The sequence below is a fragment of the Scheffersomyces amazonensis genome (assembly GCF_036850825.1).
Source record: "Scheffersomyces amazonensis strain UFMG-HMD-26.3 chromosome Unknown RJT21scaffold_2, whole genome shotgun sequence".
Lineage (NCBI taxonomy): Eukaryota > Fungi > Ascomycota > Pichiomycetes > Serinales > Debaryomycetaceae > Scheffersomyces > Scheffersomyces amazonensis.
Window position 1 is genome coordinate 2,038,163 of NW_027042742.1, and position 23,200 is coordinate 2,061,362.

The 23,200-nt window shown below is 28.7% G+C and overlaps 11 protein-coding genes across 11 annotated transcripts; 5 read left to right on the forward strand and 6 right to left on the reverse strand. All coding sequences in view use genetic code 12, as the record gives it.

Moving 5' to 3' along the window:
• Positions 1-609: 609 nt before the first annotated feature.
• Positions 610-1,530, reverse strand: RJT21DRAFT_132571 (SDR family NAD(P)-dependent oxidoreductase; the record flags this gene model as incomplete). Its single annotated transcript, XM_064883138.1, has 1 exon — positions 610-1,530. The coding sequence occupies one exon, from the start codon at positions 1,528-1,530 to the stop codon at positions 766-768; it is 765 nt and encodes a 254-aa protein (XP_064739848.1). The 3' UTR covers positions 610-765.
• Positions 1,531-2,151: 621 nt separating this feature from the next.
• On the reverse strand, positions 2,152-6,765 carry LTE1 (mitotic regulator; the record flags this gene model as incomplete). The annotated part of the gene is made up of 4 exons (XM_064885374.1): positions 2,152-3,776; positions 3,849-4,889; positions 4,956-5,513; positions 5,700-6,765. 4 exons carry the CDS (start codon positions 6,763-6,765, stop codon positions 2,152-2,154), a joined length of 4,290 nt encoding a protein of 1,429 aa, XP_064739849.1.
• Positions 6,766-7,567: 802 nt separating this feature from the next.
• On the reverse strand, positions 7,568-8,311 carry RJT21DRAFT_119244 (uncharacterized protein). Its single transcript, XM_064881324.1, has 2 exons — positions 8,249-8,311; positions 7,568-8,178 (listed from the first exon to the last, which is right to left on the reverse strand). Exons 1-2 carry the CDS (start codon positions 8,249-8,251, stop codon positions 7,621-7,623), a joined length of 561 nt encoding a protein of 186 aa, XP_064739850.1. The 5' UTR covers positions 8,252-8,311; the 3' UTR covers positions 7,568-7,620.
• A 122-nt stretch (positions 8,312-8,433) lies between these two features.
• On the reverse strand, positions 8,434-9,861 carry SPR1 (Spr1p; the record flags this gene model as incomplete). The annotated part of the gene is made up of 1 exon (XM_064883139.1): positions 8,434-9,861. Exon 1 carries the CDS (start codon positions 9,847-9,849, stop codon positions 8,434-8,436), a length of 1,416 nt encoding a protein of 471 aa, XP_064739851.1. The 5' UTR covers positions 9,850-9,861.
• A 394-nt stretch (positions 9,862-10,255) lies between these two features.
• Positions 10,256-14,680, forward strand: FHL1 (Fhl1p). Its single transcript, XM_064883871.1, has one exon. It carries the CDS (start codon positions 10,511-10,513, stop codon positions 14,477-14,479), a length of 3,969 nt encoding a protein of 1,322 aa, XP_064739852.1. The 5' UTR covers positions 10,256-10,510; the 3' UTR covers positions 14,480-14,680.
• Positions 14,680-15,801, forward strand: PRE2 (proteasome core particle subunit beta 5). Its single transcript, XM_064883874.1, has one exon. The coding sequence runs from the start codon at positions 14,881-14,883 to the stop codon at positions 15,727-15,729; it is 849 nt and encodes a 282-aa protein (XP_064739853.1). The 5' UTR covers positions 14,680-14,880; the 3' UTR covers positions 15,730-15,801.
• Positions 15,802-15,994: 193 nt separating this feature from the next.
• Positions 15,995-17,188, forward strand: RPL11 (60S ribosomal protein uL5). The gene is made up of 2 exons (XM_064881325.1): positions 15,995-16,075; positions 16,598-17,188. Exons 1-2 carry the CDS (start codon positions 16,073-16,075, stop codon positions 17,117-17,119), a joined length of 525 nt encoding a protein of 174 aa, XP_064739854.1. The 5' UTR covers positions 15,995-16,072; the 3' UTR covers positions 17,120-17,188.
• An 893-nt stretch (positions 17,189-18,081) lies between these two features.
• Positions 18,082-19,038, forward strand: RJT21DRAFT_2465 (uncharacterized protein; the record flags this gene model as incomplete). Its single annotated transcript, XM_064883863.1, has 1 exon — positions 18,082-19,038. One exon carries the CDS (start codon positions 18,082-18,084, stop codon positions 19,036-19,038), a length of 957 nt encoding a protein of 318 aa, XP_064739855.1.
• A 93-nt stretch (positions 19,039-19,131) lies between these two features.
• RJT21DRAFT_24842 (U2 snRNP complex subunit) lies at positions 19,132-19,716 on the reverse strand. The gene has a single exon (XM_064883873.1). It carries the CDS (start codon positions 19,602-19,604, stop codon positions 19,239-19,241), a length of 366 nt encoding a protein of 121 aa, XP_064739856.1. The 5' UTR covers positions 19,605-19,716; the 3' UTR covers positions 19,132-19,238.
• RJT21DRAFT_24826 (ubiquitin-protein ligase) lies at positions 19,717-21,845 on the forward strand. Its single transcript, XM_064883872.1, has one exon. The coding sequence runs from the start codon at positions 19,829-19,831 to the stop codon at positions 21,803-21,805; it is 1,977 nt and encodes a 658-aa protein (XP_064739857.1). The 5' UTR covers positions 19,717-19,828; the 3' UTR covers positions 21,806-21,845.
• Positions 21,808-23,134, reverse strand: RJT21DRAFT_119252 (uncharacterized protein). The gene has a single exon (XM_064881326.1). It carries the CDS (start codon positions 22,981-22,983, stop codon positions 21,886-21,888), a length of 1,098 nt encoding a protein of 365 aa, XP_064739858.1. The 5' UTR covers positions 22,984-23,134; the 3' UTR covers positions 21,808-21,885.
• Between the last annotated feature and the right edge of the window lie 66 nt (positions 23,135-23,200).

Below are 23,200 nucleotides of genomic sequence, written 5' to 3' on the forward strand. Positions count from 1 at the left end.
TCCCTTCCGAGAGGGGTCTAATAATTAGTAATTCTCTTTATTGTGAATATTTTTGTTGAACTAATGATCGTTCAGTTCAAATGGGGTTATGGGGTTCAATACATAAATTTTCTTGCATATTCTATAGACAAAGCTTGAGAAGCTTAGCAACAAGGGCAAATTAAATTTGACATTGAAACAGTATGGGAATATTTCCTACTTCATTATTATCAATCTAGTCTAGAACTTTTCCCATACATCAAATGTAAGTTGGATTTTAAATTTAATCTATGAAATGATCACTGGAGTATTGATAAGGCTTTGTTATTTTCATATTTCTAGATTAATCCTGAAGAATTCAGAACTTTCACACTGGATTTCTCTTAATTATAGAAATGCAAGCTATCTTTACATATTGGTTCTGAAGTATTGGTTCTGAAGTATTGGTTCTGAAGTTAAAGATATTACTAGAATAAAGGTAAATTTGAAAATGAAGAGTTACTTGAAGAAATACCCCACTCAATCAAAGTAAAACTTATTAGATTAACTTATAAATTATACTAAATTATATGGATTAGGAAATATAAAGCGATTTTAGCGAAAGTTTAATTATAAGTGCGGAATAAACTACTTACAGAAGCTTTTGCAACCGAAAATATTCGCTTTAATTAATAACAGAAGATAAGAACATAAACACATCATTTTAAGTAAATTAGAAAATCAAACTTTTCTATATATTTATAAATAAGTATCAGCTGCTACTGCTACTGAAACTTTTCTGAATAATCATTGAGCTGTATAACCTCCATCTACCAAAAGAGAAGTACCATTGATAAAAGTAGCTTGATCGGATAATAAGAATATAACTGCGTTTGCAATTTCTTGTGGAGTACCCAATCTTCCAATAGGATGTCTAGAGATTAAAAGTTCTCTAGTTTCCTTTGGTACATCTTTTAAAATGGGTGTGTCAGTATATCCAGGATTAACGGAATTAACTCTAATACCTTTAGCAGCATATTCAATGGCCAAAGTTTGAGTTAATAATTTAACACCTGCTTTTGAAGCACAGTAATGTGATAAACCATAATCACCCACAAATGATAAAAAGGAACCAGTATTAACAATATTTCCTGTCTTACCATTGTTAATCCAATAAGTTATAGCCTCTTTGTTTAATGAGAAAACACCATTTAAATTAACATTAACAATTCTCTCTAATTGTTCATAAGGGATTTCATGAGCGGGAGCAACTTGACCAATTCCTGCGTTTGCAAATACTAAATTCAAATCACCAAATTGTTTTACTGCTTGATCAACTAAATTCTTGTTAGCAGCATAATCTGATACATCAGTTCTAACAAACCTAACATTATTACTACCAGATCTTTTCTTAATAGTATCTAATACCGATTCAACTTTTTCTTCAGCAGTAATATCACCAACGAGTACTTTAGCTCCATTTTTAAGTAATTTAATAGTGGCTTCTAATCCAATACCTGAAAGTCCACCAGTAACTACTGCTATTTGATTTTTTAAAGATGCATAAGACATTTTATTCAATATCTTTTAATTTTAATTAAGAATACTTTATAATACATAACATGGAGGTTATTGAGATTACTCGATATATTTATACCCATTCTATTAATTTTAATCTCAAGCATATCTAAGTATGCCGAAGAAAGTTCCGAATTACACTATGATATATTTTTATGGGGTATTTTTATTTTTGCGGTGAACTCAAATCTTTTTCCGTCCTATTGTTCCCCGACTTTTAATCCGAATCGAATCTTTTTATCTACCCATCACTTTACTGTCTCACACATAATTTGAATGAGTTGGAGGAGAATTATAGCCACAGAATATATCTAACAATAAGGGTGGCATTCAGCGGAAATGGTTTCGGACCGATGTGTTCCCCATAATTCGAGGAGACTATTTCCGAATGTTAACATTTGAGTGAAACTATTGTCATCATAATATATACATATATTAGATAACAATTTTATCGAGATAAAGGGACTTTCTCCACAATTGAAAATTTTAAGAGAAAATAAACTTGGGGGTTTCCCATTACATACAGCTTTAATTTTTACAAAATTGTTTATATTACATATTATAATTATTATTTATCCAAAAAAAAAAAATTTTGCAACCATTAAGGTCATTTTTTCATTTTTCAACAAGAACGTCTAGACAATAATTCATTTCATCTTCATCTAATGATTTAACATATAAGCACTTTGACAATAATTCAGAATTGATCAGAATTTCATAATTAGATGACCATTCTATACATTGTGATAAAGATTTAACTATATGTACTGCAGTACGGAATTTTGAAAAATTAATTAAATCATCTTCATTTTCAGAATTTAATGTGGTACTACTTATATCATTATTAGATGTATTATTTTCATCCTTTGGATTAAGTTTTTTCTTAATAAATGTTGGTCTTTCTGCATTAAAGATTAAATCAGATAAATATAATCCCACAAATGGTACACAACCTTTAGATGGTTTCATTTGATTAATAGATATTCTAATATTAATGAAATTTTTTAAAGGTGAAGATAATTCTTCTAAATTTTTAAGAAGTAATATATCACCAGGAGGTAAATTTTTCCAAGTTTCCTTTAATTTTTGAACCTTTTCTGAAGTTAATGCCAATATAATTTGCATTAAAGTTGAATAATTTTGAAGTGAATAACAATTTTGAGCAATATGAATAAATCTAGAAATTATATGAATTCTTTCTTGTCTATCTTTTGTTAAAAGAATTTCTGAAATAATCCAATTAACCATTAAATTAAATCTAGCTATAACTAAATTAACTCCTTTATTCTTACTATAGAAATTATCATTAACAATAATTTCTAACCAACTATTAACAGGTCGTAAATCTTTATTCCATTTAAGTTCAATTAATTCTTTCCAATCAATTTCTTGTAACATATCCTTTTCAATAACTGTAAAATGTTCAGCTAATGATTTTGAATCATAACTTAATACAAATGAGATATGTAAATTATTTTCAATAACTCTTTCAATAGTTAAATTATCTGATGACATAACATAATTTTCTAAAATTTTATCAGGAGACTTTATACCAGGACTTGTAGATCTACTATTACCATTAGAATTAGAATTAGAATTAGAATTAGAATTATTAATAATAATAACATTTTCTTGATGATTAGGAGTTGATGTAGATGCACCTTCTTCTATAGGTAAACGATTATTATTAGGTAATTTGATTGGAGTTACAGGTACTTCCATTGTAACATCAATTTGAGTATAATCTATAGCATCTAAAGTATTGGCATTTTGAATTTCCCGAAGAATTTCTTGAGTATTATTAGCTTGATTTTCAGTTTCTTCTTCATTTACATTTGTTTTAGAATTTATTACTTTATCAGAACTTTGTTTACCTTCTAATTTAAATAAAGCAAAATCAACTGGATTAGTTGATTGAAATGATTCATCTGGTATAGCAGCTAATTCTTTTAATACATAATTACTTATACCTGGAATTGCCACAGAATTAGCTGATGAATTATTACTATCATTATTGGTCTTAATGGAATTCTTTTTACTTTTAAGAGCTACAGAAAAGATTGATGAATCATTACCACCATCAATAGACAGTTTTGAAGTTCTTTGAATTGCTGAAATTAACATTTCACTGGCACTCATAGAAGTTCTAGGAAATTCACTAAATGGTAATTCTGTTAATGCACATAAGGTACTAAATCTAACACTTCTATGAAGTGATGAAGTTCTTGATGTTGATTTAACTCTGACAGGTAAATCAAGGGATTTATTTACCGAAGAAGATCTCGATGGAATTATATTGTTTGTAACAATACCATTTTTATTTTCAGCTTCATCCTCATTATCAGCTTCATGTTCTACTTCATCTTCCTCCTCATCCTCATCTTTAACAAGAGTTCGTAAATTATTGAACCCATTCTTCTTACGTAACCCAAAATCAAAATTATCATCATTCTTAAATGAATTATTATGAGATCCATTAGACATTGAGAAAGCAGAATCATAACTAAGATAAGATTTAACTGAATCTCGTTTAAACATTGAACCAGTTGATGTTGAAGTTCTTTTTCTACTTCTAGATTTAATACTTTCACTAAAACTTATTCTTCTTATCTTTTGTTGCATCAGTTGAGGACTCATAGCAATTCCTAAATCAGCAATTTCTTCTCCATATTGTGTCATATTACTAGGAGTTGAAATAGATGAACCATAAGTACTATTAGTTTTTGCTTTATTTACTTCATTATCTTGTTGGAAAACAAAATCATCATCAATTTCCATTTCAGAATTCTTTAATTGAACTTCACCTCCAAATGTACTACGATGAGAAACACTATCTTGAAAAATTTCATTATCTTCAGAATTATCAAGATCAAGATTACCTTCATCATTCCAATTAAGACTTACAGGTCTTTGAAATGATGATTCTTGTGATATACCTACAAGTAAATTATCTGTTGAAATTCTTTTACTAGACAATTTAGATACTTCTGGTTCATTAACATTAATAAGATTATCAATCTTAATAATATTTAATTCTGATAAATCATTAATATCCATATCACTATTATCATCAAGAATTTCTTCAACTTGTTCATGACTTTCACCTTGTCCATGACTAATAATTTTAGGTCTTTTAGCAGGAGAATCTTGATCATGTAAATCTAAATCATCTAAATCAACATCAACAAATTTATCATGAATAGAATTATTATTACTATGATTATAAAGATTAGAATCAGAACTATGTTCAACTATAGTATCAGTACCGGAATCAATATGAAGATAATATCGAATTAAGAATTCTAATTCATCAATAATTCGAGCACTTAAGATATCAACTCTTGGACCAATACCTGATTGAATTTCTTTATTTCCATTTCCATTTCCATTTCCATTTCCATTTCCATTTCCATTATCACCATTATCTACATTATTAATTACATTATTAATTACATTATCATTCAATTGATTTTGATTTAATTCTTCATTCTTATCATCATTATTATCTTGATTAGTAGGTATCAGTAAAGAATCTGATTGAGATTTGGAATTAGTTATGGATTTCTTCCATCCATCAACAAATTTCTTAATTGACCTTTTCCTACCAAATTCTTCATGTTCTTCAACATAAGTTGTTTGAGGTCTAGCAAAGAAATTAGGCTTTTTTGTTGGTGAAACATTTAAATTATTAGAAGATATTGAATGATCAAGTTTAATTATACATTCCATTCGTTTTACAGGGGTTGGAGGTAATATATTTCCAACTTTAGATGTTGGAAGTTTTATATTCCCACTAGTTGAAAATCCTGTATTTGCTAATGGGGAATTATTGGAAATTAATTTTTGTTTAGATGGAGTTGATGGAATATTTAAATTCTCTTTATTTTCAATTTCAGTTATGGTAGTTTTCTTTAATGATAGAGAAGAATCTTTAAGATTCAAATGATTATGATGTCGTTTAAGAGGTGTATGTATATCTTTATTGTTTTGTGGTTGTGATTGTGGTTGTGGATGTGATTGTGATTGACTTTGATTCAGATTAGTAGTATTAGTAGAATTACAAGTCTTTTGTTGACTTGTAGAATATTTCATCTTGGTTGCAGTGGGTGCAAAATTATTAGTAATTGGAGATGTTATAGCAGATCGAATTGAATGAGGATTACTAGTTCCATTATTAAGAAATTCTTGAAGTTTATTATTTATTGATACTCTTGATGAATGATGTTGTAATAATAAATTATTAATTGAATATTGAGGATTTTCATCATTATTACTTACCGAATTTTCATTATCAAATATAAGCATTTTATGATGAGTCTTTTGATGATCATATAATGAAAGCATAGCTGATCTTCTATAAGAAGCATTAGTATGAATTGACATATCAGTAGCTGATTTAGATAATTTTTTAAAATTCCCGGCTTCATTAGTTAATGGTAAAGGATAATTTAAAACTAATTTATTACCAATTAAATTTTCTATATCAATATTTAATTGCCAAAATTCAATTAATAAATTTAACCAATGAATCTTTAAATCAGTAAAGATTTTCTTTTCAAACATCATAAAATTTGGATCATCTTCTAATTCATTATTATTATTATTATTATTATTATTATTATTATTATTATTATTATTATTATTATTGGTTGTTTTAGATTTCCTTATTAAATTAGATTCATTAGTAATACTATTAATAGTTGAAGAAAATAAATCACATAAATTAGAATTGGAATCAAAATCATCAATAAAATAATTTATAATCCAATGTCTAATTACCACAAAAGTTCTTAATAATACAAGTTTTCCAACTTTAATATTTGATTCTTGATCAGAATTAATATATTGTAATGACCAAATTAATCTTGTAAGTAAAAGATTCATGATTTTTTCACTATTAACAAAGATTCTATAGGTTAAGAAGAAATCACAAATTAAATTATAATCTATAACTTCTGGTGATGTTAATTGTACAATTAATGCCTTTAATGTGGCATTATTAATTAATTCTGAATTATTATCATCGAATTTAACTAAACATGTATTTTGTAAACTTGGAAATAATCTTTCATCATCAAATATTGATTCATTATGTTTATTATAAATAAAATCAGGATTAATTATTGATATAATTAATTGTTCTTTATCATTATCATTATCATTATCTTCTTGATATCCTTGCTTTAATGGAGATGTTGGATTACTATTATAATGAATGGCCGATACCATTTCGGGCATTATATCTGGTAAATAAGTATTTAAATCTTGATCATGATCATGTTCATGATCATCTGGTAACCCAACATCAATGATGTTGGCCTCCGGCTGTACCATTGGTATAATGCTAAGTATGTTAGACAAAGACCACTTGTCCTATATAAGTTCGTTCTATAAACTAATAGTAATAGTAATAGTAATAATAATAATAATAATAATAATAGTAAGAATTATAGTAAAATAATTAATTCTCTAGTTAAATTCATCCAGGCCACACCGTACCCGTACTGACCCTGGCTGCCTGGCTGCCTTCCTGCCTGCGCTAAGATTTTCTAGTTTAAATCCGGATTTTTTTGTTTACATTTTTTGTTTACTTTTGTGGTGGACCAAAACAAAAGAAAAATAATATGGCAAATTAGAAATTCAATTTCTCGCGTCTCAATTGTATGGGCTTATTGTCGTCTAGTGACTTTTCGTATTGTATTACGAGGTGGAGAATGATATGCCTTAGCAACAGTTTAGTAATAGTAAATTAATCAAATAGACAATAATGGATTGGTGGTAGTATAGTATATTCAACCAATTATGTATAGAATATTCTCTATGTTAAGATAGGCTATCGTGAATGTTAATCCAAGACCCCCTCGCTAAATGTTTGCAATTTTCCACACTTTTACAAAGGCGTCCTTAATTTACTTTTTCTCTCTCATACAAATTTAGTGAGAGTAACTAATTATTAGTTAGTAATTAATTATTAGTTATTAGTTATTAGTTATTAGCTATTAGCTATTAGTTATATCTACAATAGTTAATATTCATTTAATAATCATTATTATTCATTATCTCTATATATCTATTAACTAATACTTAATGCTGTAAATTTTGTTGAATAGCATTCTTTAATGCACTAAATGGTGAAGCTTTAAATTCAGGGTTCTTCAATACATTATTAAAGTTCTTATTTTCTTCAATTAAGATTTTTTTATGCCCGCTTCTCTTATTAGCATTAGGAGCATTAGAAGTTTGTTTAGAAATAAATCCTATATTACTTTCATTTTGATCATGTTTACTTTTACTCTTCAATTTTAATGATGTGATTAATGTAGTCTCTGGTAAACTACTTAATAATTCATTCATCTTGGGTTTTAATTCTTCTTTACTCTTTCTCTTTCTTCTTCTTAATGCTGATTTACTTATACTATTAGATGTATTAAATGTAACTTTATTCAGTAATCTTTCAACAAAATTACTTGATTTGGTTTGTTGTTTCTCCTTCTTAGAAATCTTCAGCAATTTTAACATAGGATTTTCATGATATTCTTCTCCTCCTTCATTACCTACTTCTTGTTTAAATGCTGATATTTTACTTGATAATGTTCTTTTACTTGACTTATCTCTTAACGATGTCTTCTTCTTAATACCGGCCTAAACATAATCAAATTCTGTTAGTAATCATAAATCTTCATAATATCACTAATACACAGCTGATACATACCATTTTGATGGTTTATTACAATATCTATTAAACCTATTTAATCTTCATATATATGTGATTAGGTCTTATTTCTTTGCAATAAAAAAATGTATAGAGATGAGGAGTCGAATCTGTAAAATTTTCTGCGACTTAACGTGCAAATGTATTACCGTATTGGGAACAACTCAACTATAATTGCCAATATATTAAAGTAAATTTATTAGAAATAAAAGTGCTGATATAAATATTACATAAATCCCTTGAAAGAACATAGAATCATTAAAGAGTGTTAATACATCTTCTTCAACAGTTTTCTTAGCAAAATTAATCTGATAATTGGTTGAAATATCACTATTATTGATATTTAAGTCATATTGTTGATTTTGCGGCCGAGGCCGAAATAATGGCTGAGGTAACATATTAAGAGAAGCTAATCTCTTAAAATCCCATTCAATAGCATCTTCAGTTTTAAAGCACCAAAATATCCATCCATTACTATGAGTTTCATAAGTATAAAATTGTGCTACAAGGAATTTCTTTGTATTTTCAATTAATTCAGGTGACCATTTATTAAAATCAGTATGATTAGCACAACTACCAGTAACAAAATTAGTTTGAAATGTTCCATTATATCTAGCACCATTACCTACTCCATTAATATATCTTGTACAATCAGTAAGTGCGCCAGAAAATTCTCCAACAATTCGTGGATGTAATTCTTGAGCCATTTGATTTCCTTGAGTCATAACATTAGATAAATGTTCATCAATATTCATTGATATTTGATTAGGTGAAAAGATTTCATATAAATGATGATCAATAATAACTGAACCTTTAGGAGAATTAGACATAAACCAATTCCAATAACCAAAACCCATAAATCCATCATGATATATGATATCAGGAATAACATTACTTGAAGCAGCTTTATTATAAGTTTGAGTATAAAAATCAGCTACTTTTGCTGGATCAATTATAGGAGCAAAAGGTTCATTAACTACTTCAATACTATTTATAACTGAGCTATATTGTGGACCACCATAAGTTTTAAATATATAATCAAGTATTTGATAACTTAATTGTAAATTTTCTGGAACTTTTAACCAAGCGGGATTATTAGTCCTTAACCCTGAATTATCAAAACCATTTTGAGAACCGGGCATACCATGAATATCTAGAAGAACTTGTAAACCATATTTCTCACACCAATTAAGAGCATTAATTAGATATTTTTCTTGACCTTGAACATAAGGATCACCAGGTAATAAACCAAAAGCCCAATAACCTATTGGAATTCTTACAAGGTTTAAACCCAAAGATTTAATTTCAATAAAATCTTGTTCAGTATAAAAAGTTTTCCAATGATTTTCCATATATTGTTGAGTCATTTCTTTTCCTAATATAGTAGCCAAAGTATGTTCATCTACTGGTTGAATACCATATTGTTTATAAATATTATCAAATAAGCTTGGAGTAATCCAAGGTTCAGCCACTAACCAACCTCCAAGACTAACACCATATATTTTATCCAATGAAATTTTAGTAGTTTTAGATGATGAATCTCCTTCTTGATTATTTGATTTATCCCCATTGCTATTACCATTACTATTATTAACATACATAGGAGCTATAGGATGAATAAATTTCTTGCGGGTTCGCATGTAATCTAATTCTGATTGTAATTGACAAGTTGCTAAATTTACTGCTGCAAATATTGCCAATAATGATAAAAAAGAACCCTTCATCAGCGGCAACTTTATAATTCAATATGAGATAAATTATGCCAATGTCAATGTAATGTAACGAATTTAATGGAAAGTAACAGAAAATATAAACTTAAACTTAAATCAATAATTGTTCAGTACTAAGAGTATCGTATAGATAATTCAGCGCCTATCATAAAAAAAGGGTTGCAGCATATCATGTGGTAGCGCCAGAACCGTGCACTCCTCTGCGCAGAGAGAAAAAAATTGAGAACCAAACCCATCTTGGTAACTGTTAGCGTTCTACTTAAACTCCATCATTAACAATTGATTATACTCACGAAAAACTTATAAAGTCTTACTAGACAAATATATATAACAATACCCAATTAGTCACTGTGGTTCTTATTCCCTATTATATATACTATATTATATATTCATAATTTCACCAATCGACACTACCAGCTCGATTTTGTGAGATTATTCAAAAATAGTCAAAACATCAACCAATACTAATAAAAATTTAAACTAGTCTAATTAACTATAACTCCTATTCGTGACTCCGATTCCATCCTCCACCATGAGTAACCTTGACGATGAATTCCTTGGCAAGGATGGTTCTGAGTCCAAAGAAGCATTAAATATTAATACTGTTCAAAGCGATGAACATCATCATCATCATCATCATCAATCTCCTAATATTCATGAATTAAGTCTTAATGATGATTTTGATAGTATACTAAATGATAATAATAATGCTCACCTTGATGATATAAATCATCCAACCCATTCTTCACCTAATAATATACGACAGGATTCGTTATCAAATGGGAATGACAATGATAATAACAATAAGGATAATAATGAGGATGATAATGAGGATGATAATGACAATGACAATAATAATGTAAATGTAAATGTAAATATAAATGTAAATCAAACTGGTACCGGAACCAGTAATGATTTAGATTTAAATCATTTACATGATTTGGGACTACCGTTACATAATTCAGCATTAAGTAAAGTTGTTGGAGATATTGAAGATGAAGATATAAATAATAGAACTGTAAGTAATTCACCTCCACCTCATACTCCATTACCAAAGATTCCTAAATCAAGTCAAGAAGAAATAAGGCGAAATTCTTCATTAGTACCTATTACTTCAGAAGCTCCTTTAGATAGAGGATCACTGAAACAACAAATTCCAAATAATGATGAAAATGATGAAGCTTCAAAGATTTCAGCTTATGCAAGATTAGATTTTGAAAATTTTACATTTTTTGTCCAAACTTTACAAGTTGTATTAGGTAGAAAATCAAATGATGATTTATTACAAAGTAGTCATCATGCTGTAGATGTTCATTTATCATCAAAAAAGGCAATTTCAAGAAGACATGCAAAAATATTTTATAATTTTGGAACTCAACAATTTGAAATTTCAATTTTAGGAAGAAATGGAGCATTTATTGATGATCAATTTGTTGAAAAGGGAATCACTATGCCATTACATGATGGAACTAAAATTCAAATTGGTGATATTTCATTTCAATTTGTTTTACCATCTATTGAACCAAATGATGAAGAAGATTTAAATTTAAATGGTCAAAAACAATTTAATCCAACTGATGCTATTAATTTAAGAAGTAATTTAATGAATTCTTCAATTCCATCGACTCCAAAGGTAAAAACTTCTACTAAAAAGGATAAAATTAAACAAGAAATATCACCAAAAATTCCGGAAATTTTAGTAGAAGATAAATCATCTTCAAGTTCATCATTAATAAAGAAATCAAAGGATTCATCAACTAGTAGAAGAAATTCAATATTAAAAATTAGAAGATTATCTAATGCAAGAAGAAAATCATTAGCTAGTTCTGCTAATGATGAAATAAATGATATATTAAAGGAATTAGGTGTAACATCTATTGGAGCAATTAATGAAGAAGATGCAGATGCATTTGATGCTCAATTACAAAGTTTATTAGATGAAGCAGGAGTAGATAATCTTGAACTTGATAATCAATTAACTAAATTATCTCGATATAGTGAATCAGCCATTGAAGAAGAAGAAGATGAAATTGATAAATTAGTTAAACAACATAATCTTCAACAAGGAGTAGATCTTGATAATGATTCTCATAATCATAGTCAAAATGAAATGGATTTATCAGTTTTAGATCAAGAAATTGCTACATTAGCTCCATTAATTAATGCTCATAATGAAGGATTTATTGATAATAAATTAGATAAAAAGAAGAAATCATTAATTCTGTCAATAAAAAATGATGGTGATAAAGTTGGAACTAATAATCAACAATCACTTCGAACAACTCCATTAATGGGGAAACCAGCAAATACTCCTAGAATGGGTAAATTAGCATCTATTCAACCTTTAGCTTCAAGATTATTTACTAGAACAGTTAATGGTATTACAAGTACTGATACTGGATCAAATACAACTATAATTTCATCATCAAATTTAAGTGGTTCAGGAAATCAATCATCTTTAAAAGGTTTAACATTTAATAAAAGTAGTAATTTATCAACTCCATTACCTCAATTACCTTCTCCAACTCCTAAACCAGAACCTCCTAAATTAGAAGTACCAGTATTAGAAATAACTTCAGAACCTACAACTATAAGATCAAGACCTCCATTACGTGCAATAACTGTTAAGGGTTTTGAACCTAATTTAAATAATTTCATTGTTCCTAAAACTTTAGATGAACCATCAAAATATCCAAAACCAAAAAGAAGAAAAGATATAACTAAAAAGCCTCCTAAGAAAGTTTATAATTTAGATGAAATTCCTGAACCTTATCGATCAAAACCATCACTTTCTTATCAATCATTAATTACATTAGTATTAAGAGCTCCAAATCATACAAATGGTTTAACTCTTAATGAAATTTATGATGCTATAAAGGAACAATATCCTTATTATAATTATTGTGCTGATGGTTGGCAATTCTCTATAGCCCATAGTGTAAAATTAAATAAGACGTTTAAAAGGACAATTAAACGAGCTGATGAATGGATTTATACTATGGATGAATTATATATTGGAGAAAGAGAAAAGGCAAAGAAGAAACAACAAGAGATTGCTACAGCCAAGGCTAAAGAAGCAACTATAAAGGCAGAAGAATTAAAACAAAAGCAAAGACTTGAGGCTCAACAAGCAGCAGCAGCAGCCGCAGCTTCAATACCAAATCCTCAAAGTCTTGTAGGAAGAAGTTATAGTCCACCTTATGGATTACCTCTTACCACAGGTATAAGACCAGGAGCACCAAATTCTTATTTACCTCCTAATTCATATAAAGCACAAATTCCAGGAAGTAATAATAATAATGGTCAAAAACCTAAGACAATTGCTGAATTAGCTAGTGAAATTAGAAGAGATGGTAGTGGAACATCAAAGGCTCCAATGTATTTTAAACCTCAAACAAATCTTCCAGTTGTTCAATCAATTAATTCAGGTAATAATAATACTATTAAAGCTCAATTAGCAGCTAATAGATCACCATCAAATTCTCAATCTCCTACACCTCCATCTTCCAGTACTAATTCTCAAACTCCACAATCTGGAATTATGAATCAAGATATGAAGAAATCTTTGGCTTATTTACAAAAGGAATTATTTACATTATATAAGGCAAGAAACTTATCATATAATACAGCAACTACTACTGAAATTATTACTAAGGCTTTAGCAACAACAATTGCTCAAGTTAATGTTATTGGTGCTAAAGCTGGTTGTGGTGATAATGCTTTAAGTTTCTTAGTTGAAAAGGCTCCTCAACAAGTAAGTAAGATTTTAGATATCGCCTTAACTAAATCTATAAAGGAGAAACAAGGTATAATATCTTCTAGACCAACAAGTAGACCTGGTACACCTGGTCCATCAACACCTTCAGTACCTCCTACTCCTGTGAAACAAGAACAACCTCCTAAACCAATTAATGTTTCAACTCCAGTGATTAAAAATCCTTCACCAATATCTGTCCATCAACCAATTCCTCAAGTAACTTCTACACTGAGTTCAATAATTAAATCTAATACAACTACAACTCCAAAGGCTGAATTACCTCCACATTCATCAACTAATTCTACTCCAATAATTTCAAATCCAGTGGCACCAATAACTAGTACTAAACCTACTATATCATCTCCTAATATCACAGAAAAGTTGCAAACATCTCCTCCAACTATTTCTACTACAATGCCTAATAGACCCTTAGGATTATCTAAACCTCCAAGTTATAAATCCGATTCTTTAGGTCGTCCACCAAATTTCTCAAGTCCACCATCATTATCAAAGCCCGGAGGTTTTTCTAAGCCAGGAGTAGGAGGTAGTGGATTATCGAGACCACCAACATTTTTATCAAACAAGCCTGGTTTAAGAGAAGCTACATCAAATACAACTACAACTACAACTACAACCACAACCACAACTACATCTGCTACATCTGCTACACTTAAACATGACCTTGATGAAAATGATAAGAGCACTAATGAAAATGCCAAAAAGATCATCAAAACAGAATTCTAGACTAGAACTTATCTTGTATAATTAATGTATTATTCTTATTACTATAGTTTATTGTTTCGTTACTCTTTATCCGCTATCAAATGTCGCACAGTAAATTTTCTACGACGGCAATTTTTGTTTTGTCTGTGCGACACAAATGGTCAAATTGGAAATGTACGGTGGCGATCGAAATTTAAAGGGTATTTGTATGGAACACACTATACATTCGCAGTAGTAAGTATCAACACTGGTCTATTATAGTAATCAGGTATTAATTGTTAATCAAGTCCATTAGTATACGTCAATTGAATATTTATTAGTCAATTTCTCATATTCATATATATACTCATTATCATTATAATTATCATACTCATACTCAATCATTAATCACTAAACAAAAGTTATAGATATACAATCACATTATGAATTCAATTGCTTCACAATTTACTAATAATAATAATAATATTATACGTAATGAAATAAATTCAGTTACTCATGAATTTGCTCAACAAAATAGTTTGAATTTAGTTCCAAGTATAACTCTTCCACCAATTTCACAACCAACAGATTTCTTAAGAGCTCATACTGATGATGAAACTAATCCTGATTGTAAAATTAAAATTGCTCATGGTACTACCACTTTAGCATTTAGATATCAAGGTGGTATTATTGTAGCTGTTGATTCAAGAGCTACAGCTGGTAATTGGATTGCATCTCAAACTGTTAATAAAGTTATTAGAATTAATCCATTTTTATTAGGAACAATGGCTGGTGGAGCAGCTGATTGTCAATATTGGGAAACTTGGTTAGGTACTCAATGTAGATTACATGAATTAAGAGAAAAAGAACGTATATCTGTAGCTGCTGCTTCTAAAATATTAGGTAATTTAGTTTATCAATATAAAGGTATGGGATTATCAATGGGTACAATGGTTTGTGGTTATACCAAAAAAGAAGGTCCAACAATTTATTATGTTGATTCAGATGGTACAAGATTAAAAGGTGATTTATTCTGTGTTGGTTCTGGTCAAACATTTGCTTATGGGGTATTAGATTCAGAATATAAATGGGAATTAACTGATGAAGAAGCATTATATTTAGGTAAAAGAAGTATATTGGCTGCTACCCATAGAGATGCTTATTCTGGTGGTTCTATTAATTTATACCATGTAACTGAAAAAGGTTGGATTTATCATGGTAATCATAATGTTGGTGATATCTTTTGGGATATTAAGGAACAAGAAAAGTCATTCAATAATGTTGATGGTTAGATTAGATTCTTGTATTCAAGTAATTCTCATAAATTCATAATATAAATATATAATGTACAGTATAATTCAAATATTGATAAATTAGTTTTGCAGTATAATTTGGGGATTAATTAATTATCCAAAATCAGCGAGGGCTTCAACCCTAAACAACCTCTTGTTACACGTGACACAAACAACCTGCACACACTACATATTACATTATATATATTTTTTTTCTTTCTCTCACAGTTAACGATCGCACTGTCAAACCTCATTACGGTAACTGAGAAAAACAGTATAATAAATTTTTCAATAGTGAATTGAGTTTCTTCTCTTCTGATAGTAGAACAGAAACATAGTAAAAATGGTATGTTTGAACAGCATAATACTGTCATAGAACATTAAGAGAATATCAATAAGAAAGAGTCATCCATGAATCCGTAGTTTGTTATTACTATTTGGGATTGGTGATCTGTTGAATCATTGAAGAAGAAGTAGTCCATCAAATATGTATTCATAAGAAATGAAAGAATCATACAGAAGTATCCAATGTAATATGATTACCAATCATCTCAAAATAAAGAGAGAAAGAGAGTGCATTATCAGTATAATAATGTAAGACTATATTATCCAACTATAAAGATTCGAAAGAATATCAGTATTATTCATTAATTAAATTATAATATCGAAACAACCATAAAGTATCCGTATTCAATAGTTCAATCACTTCATATATCCCATTTAATCACTATTCAGTATGAAAAACCTATCACCATTCAATTCAAGTAAATTTCGATTGAATATGCCTGGATATCTCAAGTTCTATGACAAGTTATCCAAACGATAACAATAAGTAAAAAATAACAATTATACTAACATCTTTTTATAGTCTGACAAATCTCAAAATGTTATGCGTGAATTACGCATTGAAAAGTTAGTTTTAAACATTTGTGTTGGTGAATCCGGTGATAGATTAACCAGAGCCTCCAAGGTTTTAGAACAATTATCTGGTCAAACTCCAGTTCAATCTAAGGCTAGATACACTGTCAGAACTTTCGGTATCAGAAGAAACGAAAAGATTGCTGTCCATGTTACTATCAGAGGTCCAAAGGCTGAAGAAATCTTAGAAAGAGGTTTAAAGGTCAAGGAATATCAATTAAGAACCAAGAACTTCTCTGAAACCGGTAACTTTGGTTTCGGTATTGATGAACATATTGATTTAGGTATCAAGTATGATCCAGGTATTGGTATTTACGGTATGGATTTCTACGTTGTCATGGGTAGAGCCGGTGCCAGAATTGCCAGAAGAAAGAGAACTAGAGCCACTATTGGTAACTCCCACAAAACTAACAAGGAAGACACTATCCAATGGTTCAAGCAAAGATATGATGCTGATGTTTTAAACAAATAAATGTAATACTTTATAGTCTCTCTATATATCTCCTGTATACAATAATATCACATATATCATAATAAAAAACGATAAACTATCTGTAGACAGTGTATACATGAAGTGCAACAGTGTTATATATGCACGATCTATGTAGTATAGAAAATCTATGGAATATCTAATGAAATGTTACGAAAGAATTGGAAAATAAAGGCGAGTCAATTAAAAGGTACAAAACGCCGTTCGACCATACAAGATACGGCTGCAAACTGGATGAATTTAGGCAAATAATGGAAGTAAAAAAAATTTTAGAGTTACTTTTCACATAGTGAAACGAAAACGTTCAGTTTTGTTGAACATTATAAACATATACAAAGATAGTTTAAAATTAACAGTTTGTACTTAGACATGATGCGACATGACATTAAAAGTATTGATGAAAACATTCTGCGGATAGATGTCCTTTATAGTATAATTATGTAGTTGCCTTTCAAATAACAGGCCCCTGGGGCATTAGTAAAATCCACAGTTATATCAACCAATTATAAATAAATTAGAATTTCACAAAGCACAATAGATTCTAATTGCTGCAACATTTGTAGTACAAGATTAAGTGGATAATCAATCCGATCTTTCACTAGTAAAAACTAAAGATTTGCCCTTTCCTGTTACGGCGCCTCGAATTTTTTTCTGTGTCTCACCAAGTACTGCGGTATGGATGTCACCGGCATTGGACCAATAGAATACAAGAAGGGGAGATAATTATAATAAAAATGGAATTATACAATAACTCTTTATAGTGATAGTTTTCAGAGATATAAGGCTAGTACAAGATTTTTTAAGGCTTTTATATATATATAGGTCAATAATTAAAAAAAAGTCTAGTTAAATTTATCTATATCACTTTATTAGAGTATTTATTGGTTAATAGCCCTTAACATCTTTAAGTCACATCTGTTAATATAATAAATTAAAACTCACTAATGGTTACTATTAATTATGAGCCTCTAGAACATTTACCTTATCTTGATGAAAGTATAAGTCCAGAAGAAAGAGCTCATGTTGAGCAACTTATTAGAATAGAATTAGCTAATCAATTTGCCAATCAAAATCTTAATAATATTAACTTTCATCCTCAACAACCATCTGTGGCGACTCAATTACCAAATGGTGTTAATAATACAATAACAGGTTCTAGTGTTATACATCGAGATTCAACACCAGTAGCCATTGTACCTATTGCATCAGATACCAATATTATAACGAATCATGATAATCTTACTAGTACTCCAACAATAGCAATTGTTCCATCAACTACTAATAATAATGAAATAAATAATCATCTGGATGAATCTCAAGTAACACCTGCTATTGGAGGTAGTATTGTTAATAATGATATAATTTCTCCTCTTCATGAATCTCAAGCATTACATCCATTAGTTGATCAATTATTACCCCTTTCAACTAATATTAATAGATTAAGTCCAAGTCCATTAATTAATCAAGAAATTGAACGTTATGAACAAGAAATGCAAGATGAAGATTTAGATGAAGATCTTGAAGAAGAAAATGAATTCCATATAATTAAAAATGGAATAGATTCATCAAGATATTCTAATCCTCAAACTACTGATCAATTATATACTTCATTATCATACGGTCAACTTCAAGAAAGAAATCTTCAAATGTTATTAAATAATTATCAAGATTTATCACATTTAAATCAACAACAATTGGAACAATTACAAAGTTTACAACAAGATTATGTTATTAATGTTAATTCTAAACGAGTTAAAATTGATGATATTAATCAAATTCGTAAAAAGCAACTGGTTGATTATAAACAAATCGATAACTATTTGCATGATAAATGGAAAGATGGCATTAAAAATGTTGTTGAATTAGGGGTTGAAGGTTCAAGATTAGAAGAGAATTTATAAATTTATAATTTATAACTTATAATTTACTTCTACATATATTAGTTTATTCAATTCAGTTCAAATCATGGGTACAGGGATACTTTATTAAATTATTTTATTCTATCAATATATATAGTTATATATATATATATATATGTATATACGTATATACATATTTATTGGTATATAGGTTTCATTTTGTTTATGTTATTACATGTCATTTAAGTTAGTAATCTATTTGTATTAGTATTACCATTCTTCTTATTGGAGATATAATCACTTCTTAGACTACCTATATTTATAATTCTAGGACAACCTTCGCGATGTTTCTCTAGTCTAACACATTCTAGACAATAATAAGCATCAACCCCTTCACTAAATTCACCTCCTAAATTATTATTACATAGTATACATTTAGCTTGATTATTATTTTGATTAGAACATTCTCCACATATATATACTTTACTTGTAGGTTTTACTAATGAATCACACATTGGACATTTACCTTCACATTGACTACATACTTGACCAACTTTTGGACCTGGTTGTTTCATACATTGGATTAAATCATACTGATGTCGTGACATTGTGATACTATATATAATATACTTGTAGATTCTAACTAGTACCTTTTAACTAAGTATTAACTTGTACCGGTTAACTATTGTTAACTATTGTTAACTATGCTCATCTTCCCCGAGCCGGAATTTTTTCCCCTGGGCTGCGAAGTTAGTTAGTCTCGATTTAGTGGTAGAGATAATAGTATACTGTAACTAAATTAATAAGTAACATATCCACTAACAGTTGTAACATGTCATCTGTTAGTGACAATAATGTGCATGACCCGAGTGGTGATTCCACCGTAACTTTAAATCATCATCATAAAATTACCCATACATTAGATGAAGAATGTGCAATTTGCTTAGAAACTATTAATCACCATGATAGAATTGGTATTATAGATTCTTGTGATTGTAAGATTCTGAATCAAAATTATCATGATAAATGTATTTTAAAATGGTCATCTAATTCCAATAGTTGTCCTAAATGTCGGAAACGATTTTATAAAATTAATATTTATAATAAGATTCATACATCATTAAGATTAATTCAATCATTTAATGTTAAGGATAAGTTATTAATTAATGATGCTATTAATAATATACCTGCTGAATTCATTATAAATTCTAATAATTTCCCCGATTCTTCCATATCAGGAATAACTTCAGTATCATCAACTATGGCCCCTAGAATAAGATCTCTAACATCTTCATCTACTATGAGATCAACTCCAGAACCTATAATGAATGGAGTATGTATAATTTGTTCATCATCCAATTATAATTTTAGATCGGGTCTAATTAATTGTACCAGTTGTAATTCTAATTTTCATTATTCCTGTTTGAACCAATCTAGACTTAATCATTCTCATAGTATAACTGGTGGTGGTAGTAGTAGTAGTAGAAGTAATGGTAGTAATATTGATGGTACAATTACTCAAATTGGTGATATACTTAGTCGAACCAATCAAGTAGTTGAGACAGAAGATGACTATTTCCAATGGTGTTGTCCTATCTGTGATAGTGATCAAGAATCTCTTGTTCCTTATTATAGAAGAACTACTAGACTTCTAAAGCGTAGTGGTAATAAAAGTGTTACTACTAAAAGGATAACTCGAAAACCAAGACGAAGTAATAATAATATTAATAGTACCAGCAATAATAATTGTACTATTATTGATGATATTTATGATTATAATGATAGTATGAGTGAAATTGATGATGATTTTAATGATATTATACGAGATAATGACACTAATTTTGAAGGAGTAATGTTTGATGATGAGTATAATAATGATATTAATGATAATACAAATTCTTCACTGAATTCACAAGACAATTACTATTATAATCCTCCTATAATAAATGGAGGAGTACTTTTAAGAAAAGAATTACGAGCTAAACAAAATTTAACTAAAGAAGAACAACAATCTTGGGATTTATTTGAACAAGTTCGTAATAATGATGATGATAATGGTCAAGAAATCACTCCTGATAAGGATGATCAATCGAATGATTCAACTGATAAGAAAAGAAAGAGAAGAAAGAGGAAAGTTGAGATGGATACTACTACTACTACTACTAATAATAATGAATTAACTAATAATTCTTCAATAATACATCAACCTCAACATCCTAGTCGTATATCTAATTTATTAAGTCAATTAAAAACTACATCTTCAACTATAAAGCAAGCTTCATCATCGAGATTCCCTAAACCTGCTTATGTATATTCATCACCTCCACCCAATAATCAACTACAAAATTCTCCTATAATTCCTATATCAGAATCTCCAAGTTCAATATCTCCAATGTCTAATAGCCCTATGGAAATTAATGATAGTGATACTCAATATGAAAGTGATTATAAAGTATTATCACGACAACCCATTATATCTAAACCAAAATTCGAATTAACTTTAGATCAAAAGCTTGTAATTCAAAAGTATATTCGAAATAATTTACGTCCCTTATATAATCCTTTACAAGAGAATTCAAAAATTAAAAATGAGAATCATTATATTACAATTAATAAAACAATCTCGAGAAAAATTTATAGTCATATAATTAATGAATCAAGAAGAATAATTATAAGTGATTATGGATCAGATACTGAACTTGAAGAAATTAATTCTAATATTATAGAATCATATTTCAATAGTTCAGATCCTAATAAGTTAATGAGTCTTATTGATAAATTCGTACAACATGAAATATCAAAGTTATAGGGGTAAAATATTTTTATTTTTATTTTTATTTTCATTTTCATTTTCATATACATAGAAGTAAATAGATAATTAGATAATGATCATCTTCTACGAGGTCCCTTTGGTTTTGTAAATTTTAATCGATTTGAATTTGGATTACTAAAGTTTGATGATCCTGAATTTATTGAACTTGGAGTTGAGATTTCACTTTCTATTTCCAATTCACTCAATTCCAACTCTTTTAAATCTCCTACTTCTAATGATTTATTAATTGATAAATTATCTTTAGATAATATTTGATTTAAATAATTAATTAAACCCAATTTAGATGATGCATATACCATTCTATCTTTAACTTTTGAACCAGAAGGACAAGAATATATAAAGGCAAATTTATTATGATAATAATTGTAGATACTAAATTGAGGTTGAATTAAATCAGTAGAAGTTTGAGATTCAAGAGTTGAAATTAACGAATCAATAGAAATATTTTCAAATGATGAAGTTAATTTAATTTGTTCAGTTTTTGAATCAATATTAAATGTTATTAATTTAGAATTATTAGTATTTGAAGATAAATTATTAAACTCAGAATTTAATTTATCATCAAAATTATATAATAATTTATCCTTATTTGTTCCATCATTATTATGATGATTTATTGAAGCTAATGGTTTAGCTTGAATATTTAATGATAAATCTTGTAAAGAATTTATTTGATTTAAGATTTTTTCATCTTCACTTAATAAAGATTCTTTACTAGTAAATTGAGAAGCAATTGAACTTTGATAATGTTCATAACTTAATTCTTCTAATTCAGTCCATGAAAATGTATTTGTTTTACCGAAATTATTTGATCCAAGTGCATTAATTAATGTATTCTTAGTTGAAGCATAAAGCATCTTTTGTCTAATTGGGGCAGTATCAGGGATAAAACTTATAAATATAAAATTAGTATCGATATTAGGTACTACAATATAACTTGGTTGAGGAAATTCTTTACTAATATGATCATTTAAACTTTGGAAACGTTCTGCCAAAGTTGTAGATGTTGATAATGAATAATTTGAATCAGGGATTAATTGAGTATTATCACTTGAAATCTTTACTACTAAAGGGGTTGGATTAGCAGAAGACTGTAATGATTTGAAGGCTTCCAATAACTCTGCCGAGGCAGTAATTCCTGATTGCGTTGACATATTAGTTGTAAGTCAATTGAGTTACGAACTGTTTGACTTAGTGCTGGTTCAGTATCAATTCTCGATACTTTCCCCTTTTGAGGTGCCCCTAGTGGAGGGTCTGCGCTACCATATACATACCCATCACCGTAGCTTAAACTATATAAAGTATAAAATAAACTAATTCAAACTAGCTTAAATCAATTCCAGGCTTTTTTAACATATCTCTTGTTAGTAC